At 44.8% G+C, this 16,703-nt stretch overlaps 1 protein-coding gene across 1 annotated transcript in view; it reads right to left on the bottom strand.

Annotated features, from left to right (window-relative positions):
• The window catches only part of LOC124796185, a 253,159-nt gene that overhangs the window by 30,553 nt on the left and 205,903 nt on the right, over positions 1-16,703 (bottom strand). The window contains exon 3 of the mRNA XM_047260313.1: positions 13,860-14,026. Coding sequence (XP_047116269.1) covers positions 13,860-14,026 — 167 coding nt within the window. The remainder of the gene's footprint in view (positions 1-13,859; positions 14,027-16,703) is intronic.

Raw genomic sequence — 16,703 nt, 5'->3', positions numbered from 1 at the left:
TCTGTTTGACTCGATGCCCAGGCGTATCAAGGTCGTTATTACGGCCAGAGGTGGTTGTTCTGAGTACTGATTTGTCAGGATCTATGCACCCAACTCGCGTGAAAATGTAATTACATGTCAGTTCTAGTATAATATATTTGTCCAATGAATACCCGTTTATCATCTGCGTTTCTTCCTGGTGTAGCAATTTTAATGGCCAGTAGTGTATAGTGTTAGGAAGGTTGGCAAGAATGTGGAAGACTTAAACGTCCTAATTTCGACCACAGTGGCAATGAGCAGGGTGAAATAGCCCATTCTCATTCGGCAGGATGATTCTATCCCCAGCGCTTTAATCGCGCACGATGGAGATTCAGAAGCGTCCGGATGTAGAGGATAGCATTTGTGGTCTGCCCTGGCTCAACAAAATTGGCCAGAATGCAATACTCTGCATCCCAGAAGACGTTGTCCACAACTTTCCTTGGTTTCCAGTTTTTATGATGAATCCAGACAGTATTATTCCATACTCTGATGTTTTGTTTCAGGCTGATGATGACTGTTCCAACTTACATCAACAACTCAAATACTCATCATACAATCGCTCCCACATTTCGAAATCTCTTTGAGGGACGGTTCGTCCGTGAATGTTGTGGTCTTTGGTCAATAAATGTGGGACTCAGAAGGTAAAATCTTTTGGATAACCCAGTCTTCGAATCATTTCCTACGCTGCACTACGTCCTGTTGGAAGTTTTGTTGCGATTTAATCCACATTAGCATGTCTGTCTTAACTAATGAACCCGTCTGCTCTTTCCTTGTTGGAGGCACTTCCAGGGCGACTAATGCAAAGCCTCATCTCGCACGCTTGTGTTCCCATATGTAAAGTGTTTCCTCCATCTTCAGAAACTGCTGGCGCCTATGTACACATCTACATCTGGACGCAAGTCCGCCCCCGGTAGCAGAGTGGTCAGCGCGACAGAATGTCAGTTCTAAGGGCCGGGGTCGGATGTTTTCTCCGCTTGGGACTGGGTGTTGTGCTTTGTCCTAATCATCATCATCTCATCCCCATCGACGCGCAAGTCGCCGAAGTGGCGTCAAATCGAAAGACTTCCACCCGGCGAATGGTCTACCCGACGGGAGGCCCCAGTCACACGACATTTACATCTGGACGCAGAAATCGGAGACGAATTTGAGAATCACTTTTTTTTCCTTTAACATGGAATTTAGTGACAGCACGCCTCTGAAACGAAACGTTACATTCGTGGGTATGGCTTCTAATAAAATGACAGAGTTTATGACATCACAGTCTATAAACATCCTTAATAAAGTCTGTAGATTACGATAATGAAGTCGTTTCCATTATATTTTTGGAATTGCAGCTTTAACATTGGCTTGTTCGTGACTTTGCATATGACTCTTATGCTTGGCCAATTTGCATGGACACGACAACTATTTCTTTATTTCGACCACCGAAACTAATACATTCACAGAGCGTAAATTATACTGGTAACTGAAATCCGTTTATTCTCGCCTTGTTATCAGCACTCCAACTGTAAGAACTGTACTTGGGAGACTTTGTGCTGGATTCAGTTCCGCCATTGCTCCCCATCTCATTTTCCAGTTTGCAAGAATGGCGACGTTACTGCCTCCAAAATTGTCTATTTCATTAGAACAACGCGTATTTAAACCACTATTTGCTCATTTCAGTTAGCGCATGGGTAATGAATATAAGCCACATGACATCCACATAACAATCAGGACATTCTGGTTTAATTTTCTCATTAAGGTATTTCGCGATCACATTACTTTTTAGAGAGTTCTTAATAGATCAAATACATTCCAGGGTTTGAAGGAGATTTTTGTGGTCGAGGAGACTGACATATTGACAATGTAGCACCTTAGCAAGTGCCTGGTTACGCAACAGATCAATCATGTTTGATTACAGTCATTTGAAGTGTGTTGAAAACCGACATTATTTCCAACGACCCTGTATATTTGCATAGAACAATGATAATGTTGTGATTCTTGAGTTTCTCCCGGCGTATTTGATAGTCAAAATATCCACGGGTGTGCTGCCGGTCTATAGTGTCCAACGGGCACAATATTTCGGCGATCATACATGTCGCCATCATCAGGTGAACTGACGGACTGAGCTCCTGTGAACGTGCCGGCACGGAGATCCGTACGCTATGGCTGCTCAGAGGGAACTGGGTTCGGTCGCGGCGGCGGCCGATTTAAATACCCTCCGCCCGCGGCGCGCTCCCTCCGCCGTCCGCGCCCCGCGCCACGGTCGCGCGGTGGAACAGATTGCGACGGCGTCTGAGATGACGTCGGAGTGATGGCTCTGTCCGCCGTGGTCGTCACAACTACACGTTTGCTCGATTTACTCTTGATTAACCCGATCGCTGGTTCCCAAGCCTTGTCACGGTTTATGAGGTCGTCATTGGTGCGAATTTCGATGGCCTCTTTAACAACGCTGTCCCAGTATCTCGACGTCTGTACCAGAATCCTCGTGCGGTCATATTCCATGGCGTGATTTTCCGACAAACAATGTTCAGCGACCGCCGACTTGCTCGGATACATCAGGCGAGTGTGCCTCTGGTGTTCACGGCATCGATCCTCGACGGTACGCATCGTCTGACCAATATACGACTTGCCACATTGACACGGAATCTGGTACACGCCGGCCTTGCTCAAACCGAGGTCATCTTTGGCGCTCCCCACCAGTGCACGAGTTTTATTTGGAGGACAAAACACAGTTCCGACCCGGTGTTTCTTCAGAATGCGAGCGATTTTCCCCGAGAGTGCGCCTGTGTATGGAATAAATGCAGTGCCTACCTCCTCCCTCGTGACTTCATCCATCTCAAGAGGTTGTGCTGCAGTGGTTGGGCGGAGAGGAAGCCCTGTCGTCATCCGTATGGAAACCTACTTGCTTTTTCCGTTACGTGGACGACACGTTCGTCATCTGGCCACATGGTATGGATAAACTCCTTGACTTCCTCACACATCTAAACTCCATACACCCCAACATCAAATTCACTATGGAGACTGAAACGGAGGGTAAATTACCTTTCCTTGACGTCTTGGTCAAGAGAAGGGCTGACGGCAGCCTAGGTCATGGGGTGTATCGGAAGACTACGCACACTGATCTGTATTTGCACGCAGACAGCTGCCACCACCCTTCACAGAGGAATGGGGCACTTAAAACTCTAGTACATAGGGCGCGCACTATCTCTGACGCAGAGAGTCTACCCCAGGAATTGGAACATCTGAGAACTGTATTTCGGAAAAATGGGTACTCAGAGTGGCAGATTCAACGTGCTCTCCGCCCAACCACTGCAGCACAACCTCTTGAGATGGATGAAGTCACGAGGGAGGAGGTAGGCACTGCATTTATTCCATACACAGGCGCACTCTCGGGGAAAATCGCTCGCATTCTGAAGAAACACCGGGTCGGAACTGTGTTTTGTCCTCCAAATAAAACTCGTGCACTGGTGGGGAGCCCCAAAGATGACCTCGGTTTGAGCAAGGCCGGCGTGTACCAGATTCCGTGTCAATGTGGCAAGTCGTATATTGGTCAGACGATGCGTACCGTCGAGGATCGATGCCGTGAACACCAGAGGCACACTCGCTTGATGTATCCGAGCAAGTCGGCGGTCGCTGAACATTGTTTGTCGGAAAATCACGCCATGGAATATGACCGCACGAGGATTCTGGTACAGACGTCGAGATACTGGGACAGCGTTGTTAGAGAGGCCATCGAAATTCGCACCAATGACGACCTCATAAACCGTGACTGTGGCTATAATCTTAGCAAGGCTTGGGAACCAGCGATCGGGTTAATCAAGAGTAAATCGAGCAAACGTGTAGTTGTGACGACCACGGCGGACAGAGCCATCACTCCGACGTCATCTCAGACGCCGTCGCAATCTGTTCCACCGCGTGACCGTGGCGCGGGGCGCGGACGGCGGAGGGAGCGCGCCGCGGGCGGAGGGTATTTAAATCGGCCGCCGCCGCGACCGAACCCAGTTCCCTCTGAGCAGCCATAGCGTACGGATCTCCGTGCCGGCACGTTCACAGGAGCTCAGTCCGTCAGTTCACCTGATGATGGCGACATGTATGATCGCCGAAATATTGTGCCCGTTGGACACTATAGACCGGCAGCACACCCGTGGATATTTTGACTAATGATAATGTTAACCACTACTGACCAATTATGGCTAGTATTAACTTTCAAATAGACAAAACCATGCACATGTCATGCATCCAAACAACAAGGTGGCGGAAATAATGTCTTATTTTAATAAAGTTCGAATGGCTGTGAAATCAGACGAAAATGCTAATATGCGATGATCGTTTAAAGTCTCCCTTTGTCTACTGCAATTTAAATTTTATTTTATCTGTTACCAAATGTTCGTGGAAAAACTGCGGATACAAACAGTGGTTTCGTTTTTAACACACACACACACACACACACACACACACACACACACACACACACACACACACGAAACCCCGATGCCAGGTACGACTACTTGCTCATTTGGTTAACCTTGCGCAGAACCTATTTTAGGAAATGTTTCTCATTACTTAGTTTGTATTATCTTCAGATATCTTAGATGTTATATTAAATTTTCAAGAGTTACGCGATTTAATAAGTACAGGCCTTTTTAGCACCCTGTTTCGCAGACCTTCCCATAAGTGGAACATCGCTGACAAAATTTGACTTTTGTTCACTTTTCGAAACACTGAAAAACGATGCCAGCGTTTCCTGGATAAATATTTTTTATCCCCTTATATGCAAGTCTAGCTAACATCTTCGCTTTCCGCCTATGTCAATCACAGAGCGCTGAACGGATTTCAGTTACACACCATTAATGCGTAAGGAGGGTATCTATTTCAGATAAGGGACCGTGGTGCGGAAACGACAGAGTAGAAAGTTATAATAAAAAGTCTTTCTTCTATCTCTGACAGCGGATCTCTTCTACTGCAAGCTCTTTGTTTTCCATATTTTGGGAGGAAGTAGTATGGACCACAACAAGAATAGATGGTCTAGTACACATTGGTTCTAAAATGCATACCTTAAAAGCTAAGAGCACTTTTTCATCGTTACTCCTGTGAAACACATCTCTTGTATTGAACAAGCGCTCATAGCACTTAAAATGTGCATTTTAGGGGCCATACTAAACAGTTTTTCCCTTGTTCCGGTACTGCCTCCTCCCAAAATATGGAAAAGTAAAGAGCTTGCAACAGAAGACGTCCTCAGTCAGAAATAGCAGAGAGATTTTTTATTACAACTTCCGACTAGGTCGTTTCGGGACCAGGGTGCCTTGCCTCAGATTGATACATTTACCCTTCTCCATCATACCAGAAAGTTTGTAACATCATCACGGTTTCACCTCTGCACATCATTGCGTCGCGCATCCATCTTATTCATAATAATGGTCAAATAGCGACCGTCAAGTTACATGCATCGAAATTTCAGAGAAAGGAGGGTGCAGCTGAGTTCATAAAGTGTTGGGTAAAGAAGATACTTTCTACTGATATATCAATTCTCTACACAAGCTTTCTATTTTTTAGAATCTACAGCAGCTCTTATTTATGTAAAAATTTAGATTTATTTAAACAGAAAATGCAGTTTGGTGAGTCATTTTTAAATACACAGATTAAAAATACTCCGCTTGGACAAACTCATGCATTTCTCATTTCACAATAGGAAAGTGAAAGATAAATTTGAAAATAAGAATAAACAGGGGTGCAATCAAAAGATAAGATACCATGCAACAGAGAACAAAAACAAAATTATCAAACAATGTATAGTAATATTCTATGTCCCTTACATTGAGAAACTTACTTGCTATAATCGCGAAACATTCTACTTATTCTTATACTAAGACACCTTTCCTAAGCGTCTGCTCTGACACCTACGTTCTAGTTACTTTTTCATGAACATATTTCCCTGTAATGTTTTTTCGTGGATATCCCTTCGGAGGCGCTGAGTTGAAGCATTTTTTCAACACTTCTGCTTTACAGTGTTTTGTTAATAATTTTTCACTTGCAACTCGTGGGTCGCCAATTTACCTCTTTCAGAAAATTTTAAAATTTTTCCATCTCTTCTTTAGTTATTAGAGCACTCTTTTTGGGTTGGTCAGCCAAGTAGTTTCTTCGAAACTCACTTTTCTAACAACTACCGCAGATTAATGTATAAAATGATTAGTTCCACTGTTTCAGTACTTTGTACCACACCATACCACTCCGTCTACAGACCACTAGTGGCCCATCGGCACCATCCTACCGCCGTGTCATCCTCTTTAAGTACTTTGTGATTAAAAAAAATAACTTTAACGTCGACATTACTATTTTTAAACCGCTAAGGGACTTCGTTTTGGTTTCAGATTAGTTAAAGACGACAGACTAAAAGTTAAGTTTACACGAGGGAAACATGCTGAAAGTTAAGAAACCGTTTTTACACAATTGTCCTGTCCTTCACGTAAAATTTCAGATAGCAGCTCAAATATTCACGAAATGAAGAGGCACAAGACTGACTGCAATTGCAGCGAAAAATCCAGGGGCACTTATTTCGATTTTAGTTGCGCCTTCATCCAAGTGCATTAGAGCATACAGCCCCCTAAAAGTTTATCGAGAGTACTGGTACGTATTTTCCTTCACTGCTGCCCATTGAGGAACCTTCAGAGTGTGGTTAAACAACGGCAATTCCGCCCGTCGTGACGTACCATCTTCTTGTTCCATGTTTTGCACTTCTGCGTTTGGTGTTGCTAATGCAAACGATACCGGCAATATGCCGTATGTACGCATCTCTTGAGAAATATTTCTAACACTTGCTTCTTCTATCAGTACAGGCTCTTTATTATATGTTCCTGAGATGATTGTTATTGTAATCCGCTGTCGGATATCCGGCACTATAACAGATAAATGCGCTGTACTTAGTCAAGCGCCTGAACCGCGAAATTAGTAAGGCGTCTCCATGTCAGTTTCATGCCACAACATCTAGATTAGCTGCAACACTTTTACATGTCCTCAGTTTCTGCTTCATCCTTTCCAGGTGACCTTTGTACAGCCGAATTCAGTCACTGCATTGTATTTCAACCTGTCCTCCACTTCATTGACAACTGCAGTCATTTTTGCCTTCCCGTTATTAGCTTGCACCATCATACTAACTTATTTGAACGAGAATCCAGGTACCTCTTGGTGTTGTTATCACATTCGTGTATCTCATAAGACACATCAGAAGTCTTTTGGGTGATAGTTTCAATTTTGTTTTTTGGAATGTGTAATAGGAGGCGACCTAAGTAAAGACTGCACTTGAAGGTTTTAGTACGATTGACAATGAGAAAGAAGAACGTTGTCGTGATTTGAATTATAAAAAAAGTTGTGGAATTATAACTCTGTATTCAATACTGAGGCTTACCGACAATCATTCTTCCCACGCACTATTCGCGAGTGGAACAGGATTGGAGGCATCAGATAGTGGTACCGAAAGTACCCTCCGCCACACACCATTAGGTGACTTGCGGAGTATGATGTAGGTGTATCGAAAGATGGTGGCAGGGTCTCATTATCGACTTCAAGTGATTGAAAGATATCATGAAAAACAACGCCTGAGATTGGAAATGCATCGTCCCTAATTGCAAAGAAATACGTTAAACAGAGCTTTATCGCTCGGTACCAGAAAGGAAGAGGGAAAGGTTAGGTACACAGCTTCTGAATACTCAACAATGGGAAAAAATCGACTGTCTTTTGCAAAGAAATCATTTTTATAATTGCCTTAACCGATTTAGGCAAACCACGACAAAAATTAATCCGGATGTTCGAAATGAGATTTGAACCGCCGTCCTCCAGAATGCTATTTGAGTGTCTTAGCCACTGTCCTCGCATCTTTTGGTAGTAGATAGCAGAGAGTAGGACTCTTAGCACGAAAGGGATATGTTATGGTTGTCACTATACCCCAGTATTATTTCCTTAAAAAAAAAAAAAAAGACCCTTTTGCAAGCAGTTATTGGGGTTGGCATTGATTGATAGAATTGTTGGATGTCTTCTTAAGGGATATCGTGCCGAATTCTATCCAACTGGCGAGTTATATCAAAATCCCGAACTGGTTGGAGGACTCTGGTCATAGCGCCCCAAACGTTCTCAGTTTGGGACAGATCGGGGACCTTTCTGGCCACGATAGAGTTTCACAAGCAAGAAAGCAAGAAGTAGAAACTCTTGCCGTGTGCGCACGAGTGTTATCTTGTTTAAATGTAAGCCCAGGACGGCTTGTCATGCAGGGCAACAAAACGGGACGTGTAATATCGTTGTGCCGTAGGGGTGTCGCGTTTAACAACCAAAGGGGTCCTACTATGAAATGAAATGTCACCCCAGACCATCAGTTAGGTCGATGTCCGGTCATTGTCCGGGTGTCTCAAGCCACATCTTCACTGGTCATCGGGGCTCATTTCGAAGTGGAACTTATCAGTGAAGACAATTCTAAAATGGTTCAAATGGCTCTGAGCACTATGGGACTTAACATCTGAGGTCATCAGTCCTCTAGAACTTAGAACTAATTAAATCTAACTAACCACAGGACATTACATACATCCATTCCCAAGGCAGGATTCGAACCTGTGACCGTAGCAGCAGCGCGGTTCCGGACTGAAGCACCTAGAACCGCTCGGTCACAACGGCCGGCAGACAATTCTACTCCAGTCAATGATATTCCAGACCTAAGACGTCTCTGGAGACACAGAAGACAGAGATGGGATATCGACCTAATTGTCGCTCACGTTTGCAGCATTATGAGCAGGGCCTTCCAACCAGCTCGGGATTTTGACGATCTAACGCAGCAGATGGACAGAATCTGGCGCGATACCCTTCAGAAGGACATCTAACAATGTATTAATCAATGCCAAGCCGAATAGCTGTTGGCATAAACGCCAGAGGTGGACCAACGGTTATTGACTTGTTCAATTTGTGGAGCTCCTTCTCTTGAATAAATTATCCAATGTTTTTGAAATTGTATTCATTTGTTTGTTTGTGCATGTGTGTCACATCTGCTTATTTCCATACTATTCGGATAATTCCTTCGTAATGCATATGTTTTTTTTATCATTGAGCGTATATAAACCGCAAACCGCTTAGGTAGCCGAGATCGCTAACGCACGGCTGTGCGTTGACTCTCGGCTCGGAGGTAGCCGATCTGAATTCTGGTACTGGAAGTAATTTTAACGACCAGTATTTGGTCAGCAAGGAAAGGAAGGCTGGCAGCGTAAAGTTACCTGATCACAAGACCGAATTAAGTTTCAAACCGCTGTAAGTAGGCTGTTTAGGTTTTTATGTTGGTAACGCCACGCAGTGCTCTGTATGAAAATCGCTGAGTGCGCTGTGAGCAGGGTGCGGCTGGTTACACTGATTGTTGGAATATTGGCTAGTGCAGTGTTGGGCAGTTGGATGAGAACAGCGTGTAGCGTTGGGCAGTTGGAGGTGAGCCGCTAGCAGTGGTGGATGTAGGGAGAGATATGCCAGAGTTTTGAGAGGTTACTATGAGCGGACGATCGGGACGTTTATTGAAAGTCCCATTGCGTTGCGCTAAAAATATTGTGTGTCAGTTTAGTTATGATCAGAATAAGTAAAGAGAGAACTGTCTGAGTACGTTCTGTTTTGCCCAGCTGTTTGAAAATCAAATAACGTAAGAGTTTTTCCAGCACTGTCATTTTTTTAATTTTGGAAGGGGAAGTTTCACCTCTAAGTAGTGTCTTACGGTGCGAGGGCGTCACACTGTCGGTGGTTATGTTTGTGTCAGCTGCCGTCTTGGCGCTGTTCGGGAGAAATAGAATATCTGCCGGCACCGGCTTTCATTTTCTCGTTTCGCTCGTCTATCACCACCAACAACACGAGCTAGACACTACACTACACACACTCATTACAGTTACCTGCACGAGACACTTACACTTAAGATGAAGCTTCCACGCCGGCCGCGGTAGTCTCGCGGTTCTAGGCGCGCAGTCCGGAACCGTGCGACTGCTACGGTCGCAGGTTCGAATCCTGTCTCGGGCATGGATGTGTGTGATGTCCTTAGGTTAGTTAGGTATAAGTAGTTCTAAGTTCTAGGGGACTAATGACCACAGAAGTTGAGTCCCATAGTGCTCAGAGCCATTTGAACCTTTTTTTTTTTTTTTTTTGAAGCTTCCACACATATCCGAAAAAAGTGCCATTTTGAGCAAAAGAAAGAATACCTTTGCAGTTAGGTGGTTCCTTTTTCTTATGTGAGTGCAAGGAGAGATGGGTGCCACAGGATGAATCATTTCGCTATCACCATAAATAAATATCGACGAAGTGAATTTCAAACCAGTCTGATTTGACTGGACTCATTCAATTACTAGTATAGTTAAAACAAAATATTGATTTCAGTGAGAACCAAGATTGTGCTTTCTGAAGATTCTGGGCTTCGCAAGGAGCACTCGATGCGCAGTCTTTTTTTAGGCTGACTCCAATTACACTTTTTTGTTATGGTCATGGTTTGACGCAGTTCTTCATTTCTGTCGCTTGCCGGGAATGATTTTCGCTTCACGACAACTACTGCGTCCGAAATGACCAACGACCTGTCTTCCATACTCATACCCTGCCCTCCTGGTAGTCTTTCCATCTACTATCCCTTCAACTACATTTTCCAACGACTACGTATGCTCAAACTTACATGCAGCTACTCTCGCTCTTCGTTCCATCGCGTTCTTTATTTGACACTTTTCTCGTTGACAGTACAACATATACTCATTCCTTACAGCTTTTTATTTCATTCTTTCCATATAACAGAGTTTCGCTTCAATCATGCATTTTCTCCTGGTCACAAGGCTTATATTCCTCGCCGAACGTAGCTGTTTCTTTTTCAGCATTCGAACTCTGTTAAGCGTATCCGTTATGAATTTCACTTTGGTCGTTAATGAACTCTACTATCATCGCTAATTCCATAATTCTTATGCTGTATTTAGGATTTGGAATGACGAATGGTAACCTCACATTCACCGTTCTGTGCTGAGCTAGGGAGAGTGAGATCGCGTTGAAGTTCCGTCTAGCGCCAACTCACTTCCATTTGACGACGACGTTCCCTTCCGCTCTGTTACGTTACGTCTAATATGAGTCGAATTAAACATGGCGGTAGGAGTATAGGTACAGATCATAGCTTACTTAACATGTATCCACTTCAGTTTGTCGGTTGTTTTTTTCTCTGTGTTTAACTGTCTTCCCGGAAACACATCACATAATTTACCATCTGAAGTTTTATGTACGACCGTAATTGCTCCACGAAGTGGACTACGGCTGTCAGTATAGACTATCGATTTTGCGTCTACCTGAGTTACTGCCCTGGGGAAGATACACATTAATAGCTTACATATTGCATGCGTACTTGGAGGTACTCCGCTTCCAGCGACGCTTGTGGGCCGAGGATGACACCACGGCCGGTCGTTATCATTGGGCCTTCATAGCCTGTTCGCGCAGAGTTTAGTTTTACTTGGAGGTACTATTTGTTGTTGTTGTGGTCTTCAGTCCTGAGACTGGTTTGATGCAGCTCTCCATGCTACTCTATCCTGTGCAAGCTTCTTCATCTCCCAGTAGATACTGCAACCTACATCCTTCTGAATCTGCTTAGTGTATTCATCTCTTGGTCTCCCTCTACGATTTTTACCCTCCACGCTGCCCTCAAATGCTAAATTTGTGATCTCCTGATGCCTCAGAACATGTCCTACCAACCGGTCCCTTCTTCTTGTCAAGTAGTGCCACAAACTCCTCCCCAATTCTATTCAATACCTCCTCCTTAGTTATGTGATCTACCCCTTTAATCTTCAGCATTCTTCTGTAACACCACGTTTCGAAAGCTTCTGTTCTCTTCTTGTCCAAACTATTTATCGTCCACATTTTACTTCCATACATGGCTACACTCCATACAAATACTTTCAGAAACGACTTCCTGACACTTAAATCTATACTCGATGTTAACAAATTTCTCTTCTTCAGAAACGCTTTCCTTGCCATTGCCAGTCTACATTTTATATCCTCTCTACATCGACCATCATCAATTATTTTGCTCCCCAAATAGCAAAACTCATTTACTACTTTAAGTGTCTCATTTCCATATCTAATTCTCTCAGCATCACCCGATTTAATTCGACTACATTCCATTATCCTTGTTTTGCTTTTGTTGATGTTTATCTTATATCCTCCTTTCAAGACACTGTCCATTCCGTTCAACTGCTCTTCCAAGTCCTTTGCTGTCTCTGACAGAATTACTATGTCATCGGCGAACCTCAAAGTTTTTATTTCTTCTCCATGGATTTTAATACGTACACTGAATTTTTCTTTTGTTTCCTTTACTGCTTGCTCAATATACAGATTGAATAACATCGGGGAGAGGCTACAACCCTGTCTCACTGCCTTTGCAACCACTGTTTCCTTTTCATGCCCCTCGACTCTTATAACTGCCATCTGTTTTGTACAAATTGTAAATAGCCTTTGGATCCCTGTATTTTACCCCTGCCACCTTCAGAATTTGAAAGAGAGTATTCCAGTCAACATTGTCAAAAGCTTTCTCTAAGTCTACAAATGCTAGAAACGTAGGTTTGCCTTTTCTTAATCTTTCTTCTAAGATAAGTCGTAAGGTCAGTATTGCCTCACGTGTTCCAATATTTCTACGGAATCCATATTGATCTTCCCCGAGGTCGGCTTCTACCAGTTTTTCCATAGTCTGTAAAGAATTCGCGTTAGTATTTTGCAGCTGTGACTTATTAAACTGATAGTTCGGTAATTTTCACATCTGTCAACACCTGCTTTCTTTGGGATTGAAATTCCTAAAAACATACTGCTGTAATTGTTAATCCACAAATGAAGTAAATACTGATGTAATATTGCTCAGCACAACGTCCTCAGTCATCAATAGAAATACTTCCACTTATACACCTAACACACTGTATTTATTCAAGAGGTTGGAGGATGGGTAGATTGGCTTTGTAGATTGTCCAAATATATGTCTAGGTCCACCAAACAGTCCTCTCCATCAGAAGTTACTAAAGCACTGTGGTTAGAGGGCTTGACAGGATGTGTGTTAGGTTTGGTCTTCCCATTCAATGGTTTCGCTTTCTGTGGGGAGCGTGGTAAAGAAGCAAATGCAGATGTTTTGTGACTAGACTTCTTTTTGGAGTCACCTGGTCTTTGTGTGTTTGTTAGTTGGGAGTGCTCAACATCAAGGTTATCAGTGCCCACCTGCTTTTCTTTGGTACTCAGCACTGGCGGATCTGGCAAGTGCCTTGGCAGACGCAGCTAAAAGCTCACGCGGATGTTCTAGAACCTACGTGGTGAGTTCGCAATGAGGCATGTGACTTGGCTAATGTATTTGTTGCTGTTTGTGCTGAGGCATCAGACTTGGCAACTGATTGATCCACGATGATAGAGAACAACATTGTGAAAATTGCAGGTTGCAGAGCCTTCAAAATCTCTCTCCCTCTTTTCCATGTATGGTCACCACCTGGTGACACAAATCTCCTGAATCTACTGCTGCTGTACACACAGGCCACATGCCTTTAACCAGAGTGGAGGTGCACTGGAGCAATTACTACAATAGGTGGTCAGGTGCACGGCGAGCCTGGTTCGTAAACATCTAAACCACATCTTCCACAGGTTGGCTTCCCTTTGCAAGCTGCAACCGTGTGCCCAAACCTACGGCACTGACAGTGACACATAGTGTTGGGGACACGTAGACAGACTCTAAGATACAAGGAACTATCTTTCTCATATTCAAACCCTGTCCACGTCTTTGTACTTGAAATAGCCTCGTGAGAAGTGACCAGAAGCAGATCGCTTAGTGGCGCCTCTAGTGGGGAGTGTGTGTGCTGAGCTACCTGTTGAGCTGCAGGTCGGCGCGCGCCCTCTGCCGCGGCCCGCCGCGGCGGTGCCACCTAGCGAGGCGTCGCAGCTCGCGGTGTTTGTCCCGGCACTGTGCGCGCAGCCGCCCCATGTTCAGCCACGAGGACACCTCAGCCGGCAGCGGCGAGCCCTCCGGCAAAACCTGCAACACCCCACACACATAAACACGTCACATACAAAGTGCCACTGGAAGAAACTACAGTAGCCGCCTGTTTAAACAGCTTGAGCCGAGGCCAGCTCGCGTTGATGCCGTTTGTTCTTTGGCATTGTGTCACAATCGAGTGGCGTCTTATTTGTCCTTGAGTTACTACTATAACGAGTTGCTGACTTGCCTCCGTCAGTGGCAGCAGCAGCGCTTATCGATTGTATGTCTACATCTACATGATTACTCTGCAATTCACATTTAAGTGCTTGGTAGAGGGTTCATCGAACCACACAGTATCTGTACCTAAACCTTTCTGTTCGAGCTCTGATTTCTCTTATTTTATTTTGATGATCATTCCTACCTATGTAGGTTGGCCTCAACAAAACATTTTCGCATTCGGAAGAGAAAGTTGGTGACTGAAATTTCGTAAATAGATCTCGCCGCGACGAAAAACGTCTTTGCTTTAATGACTTCCATCCCAACTCGCGTATCATATGTGCCACACTCTCTCCCCTATTACGTGATAATACAAAACGAGCTGCCCTTTTTTGCACCCTTTCGGTGTCCTCCGTCAATCCCACCTGGTAAGGATCCCACACCGCGCAGCAATATTCTAACAGAGGACGAACGAGTGTAGTGTAAGCTGTCTTGTTAGTGGACTTGTTGCATCTTCTAAGTGTCCCGCCAATGAAACGTAACCTTTGTCTCGCCTTCCCCACAATATTATCTGTGTGGTCTTTCCAACTGAAGTTGTTCGTAATTTTAACACCCAGGTACCCAGGTACTTAGTTGAATTGACAGCCTTGAGAATTGTACTATTTATCGAGTAATCGAATTCCAACGGATTACTTTTGGAACTCATGTCGATCACCTCACACTTTTCGTTATTTAGCGTCAACTGCCACCTGCCACACCATACAGCAATCTTTTCTAAATCGCTTTGCAACTGATACTGGTCTTCGGATGACCTCACTAGACGGTAAATTACAGCATCATCTGCGAGCAACCTAAGAGAACTGCTCAGGTTGTATTGTATTGTATGTTAACCGAGGACCTACAAACGATGGAGAGGCTCCGTCCCCGCCGCAGCCGCAGTGGTCCACAACCCCACGACGACTACCGCAGTCCACTTCACCCCTCCGGCGCCCCACACCAAACCCAGGGTTATTGTGCGGTTCGGCCCCCGGTAGACCCCCCAGGGAACGTCTCACACCAGACGACTGTAACCCCTATGTACACGTACGTGGAGAACTTGTTTGCGCAGCAATCGTCGACGTTGTGTAACTGAGGCGGAAAATCAGCCCGCATTCGCTGAGGCAGATTGAGAACCGCCTAAAAACCATCCACAGACTGGCCAGATCACCGGACCTCGACACAAATCCGCCAGGCAGATTCGTGCCAGGACCAGGTGCTCCTTCCCACCCGGAAAGCCGTGCGCTAGACCGCACTGCCAATCGGGCGGGCTGCGCTTATCGATACTGGTACTGCTGTACCATCTTTGGTGTGACCGCCATATTTCCGTGTGGTGGTGTGTGTGACAGTCAGTCGGTTGGGACAGAGCAGCGAGGAAGTCTCTATGGCGCGCGGTCAGGCCGGGACTGCTGGCGGCATGCACACGCTGTCAGATTGTGAGGCGCTAGCTGCGAGAGCTACAAAGTTCGTTGCCCACCGAACCTGGACACTGTAGTTGAGTGATCAGTTAACCTGTTATGAAACCTCAACCGCTGTGACATCTCTTCGTTCATTGCCGGTTGTTGCTTACCGGGCTGTTCCTGCTAGCAGCAACGTGTGGTATATTGGAGTTGGCAAATTTTGCAGCCGTCTTCCTGTATTGTCTTTAACTATTAAATTGGTTGTTACTTATCGGTGAAGTGCGCCAGTGGTATTTTCTGCCTTGTGGCCGTTAACGCCCCAGTTACCTGCCCTGGTCGTTAGCGTAGTTTTCTGGCAGTGTATTTTTTCTCGCCGTGTTGATGCTGTCCGTCACGGCGTGTAGTTCGGCAGCCTTTTAGTTCTTGTTCATATTTTTTTCTTTGAGTGGTTATTGTGCCTTGGCTGTTTTTCAAAAAACGGCTCTGAGCACTATGGGACTTAACTTTTAAGGTCATCAGTCCCCTTGAACTTAGAACTACTTAAACCTAACTAACCTAAGGATATCACACACATCCATGCCCGAGGCAGGATTCGAACCTATGACGGTAGCGGCCGCGCGATTCCAGACTGTAGCGCCTAGAACCGCTCGGCCACCTCGGCCGGCGGCTGTTTTTAGTCACCAATTTTGAATACGTAGTGCTGCTGGCAACTTTGTACTCGGCTGATACTTCCTGTTGTCATGCCACTGATCGGGCGGAATTGATTAAGTTGTTGGTCAGTCCTTCAGCCAGCCCTAGGTCAGGTTGCCATCCGATTATTTAACCTTACGCTTGGCTGCCTGTCTCACCTCACCTTACGTTAGAGCTATCTCCTCAGGCCAACCCTTGGAACACTTCTGAGCACTATTGTTCTGTTGCTTTTGGATAGTGATTTCCATTTTAATCTGAAGTACTGTGGGAGGCCTCCAGCCGTCTATTAATTTAGTTTGTTTTAATTTTAAAATAAGGCCTTCAGCCGACTTAAATTAAAATTTGAAGATGGATTTGTTTAGAAACTAAATTTTGAAAGTTTGTTCTATCTG

The sequence above is a fragment of the Schistocerca piceifrons genome, chromosome 1, assembly GCF_021461385.2.
Source record: "Schistocerca piceifrons isolate TAMUIC-IGC-003096 chromosome 1, iqSchPice1.1, whole genome shotgun sequence".
NCBI lineage: Eukaryota > Metazoa > Arthropoda > Insecta > Orthoptera > Acrididae > Schistocerca > Schistocerca piceifrons.
The sequence above is the reverse complement of the archived record's forward strand: the minus strand, read 5'-3'. Positions and strand labels throughout refer to the sequence as shown.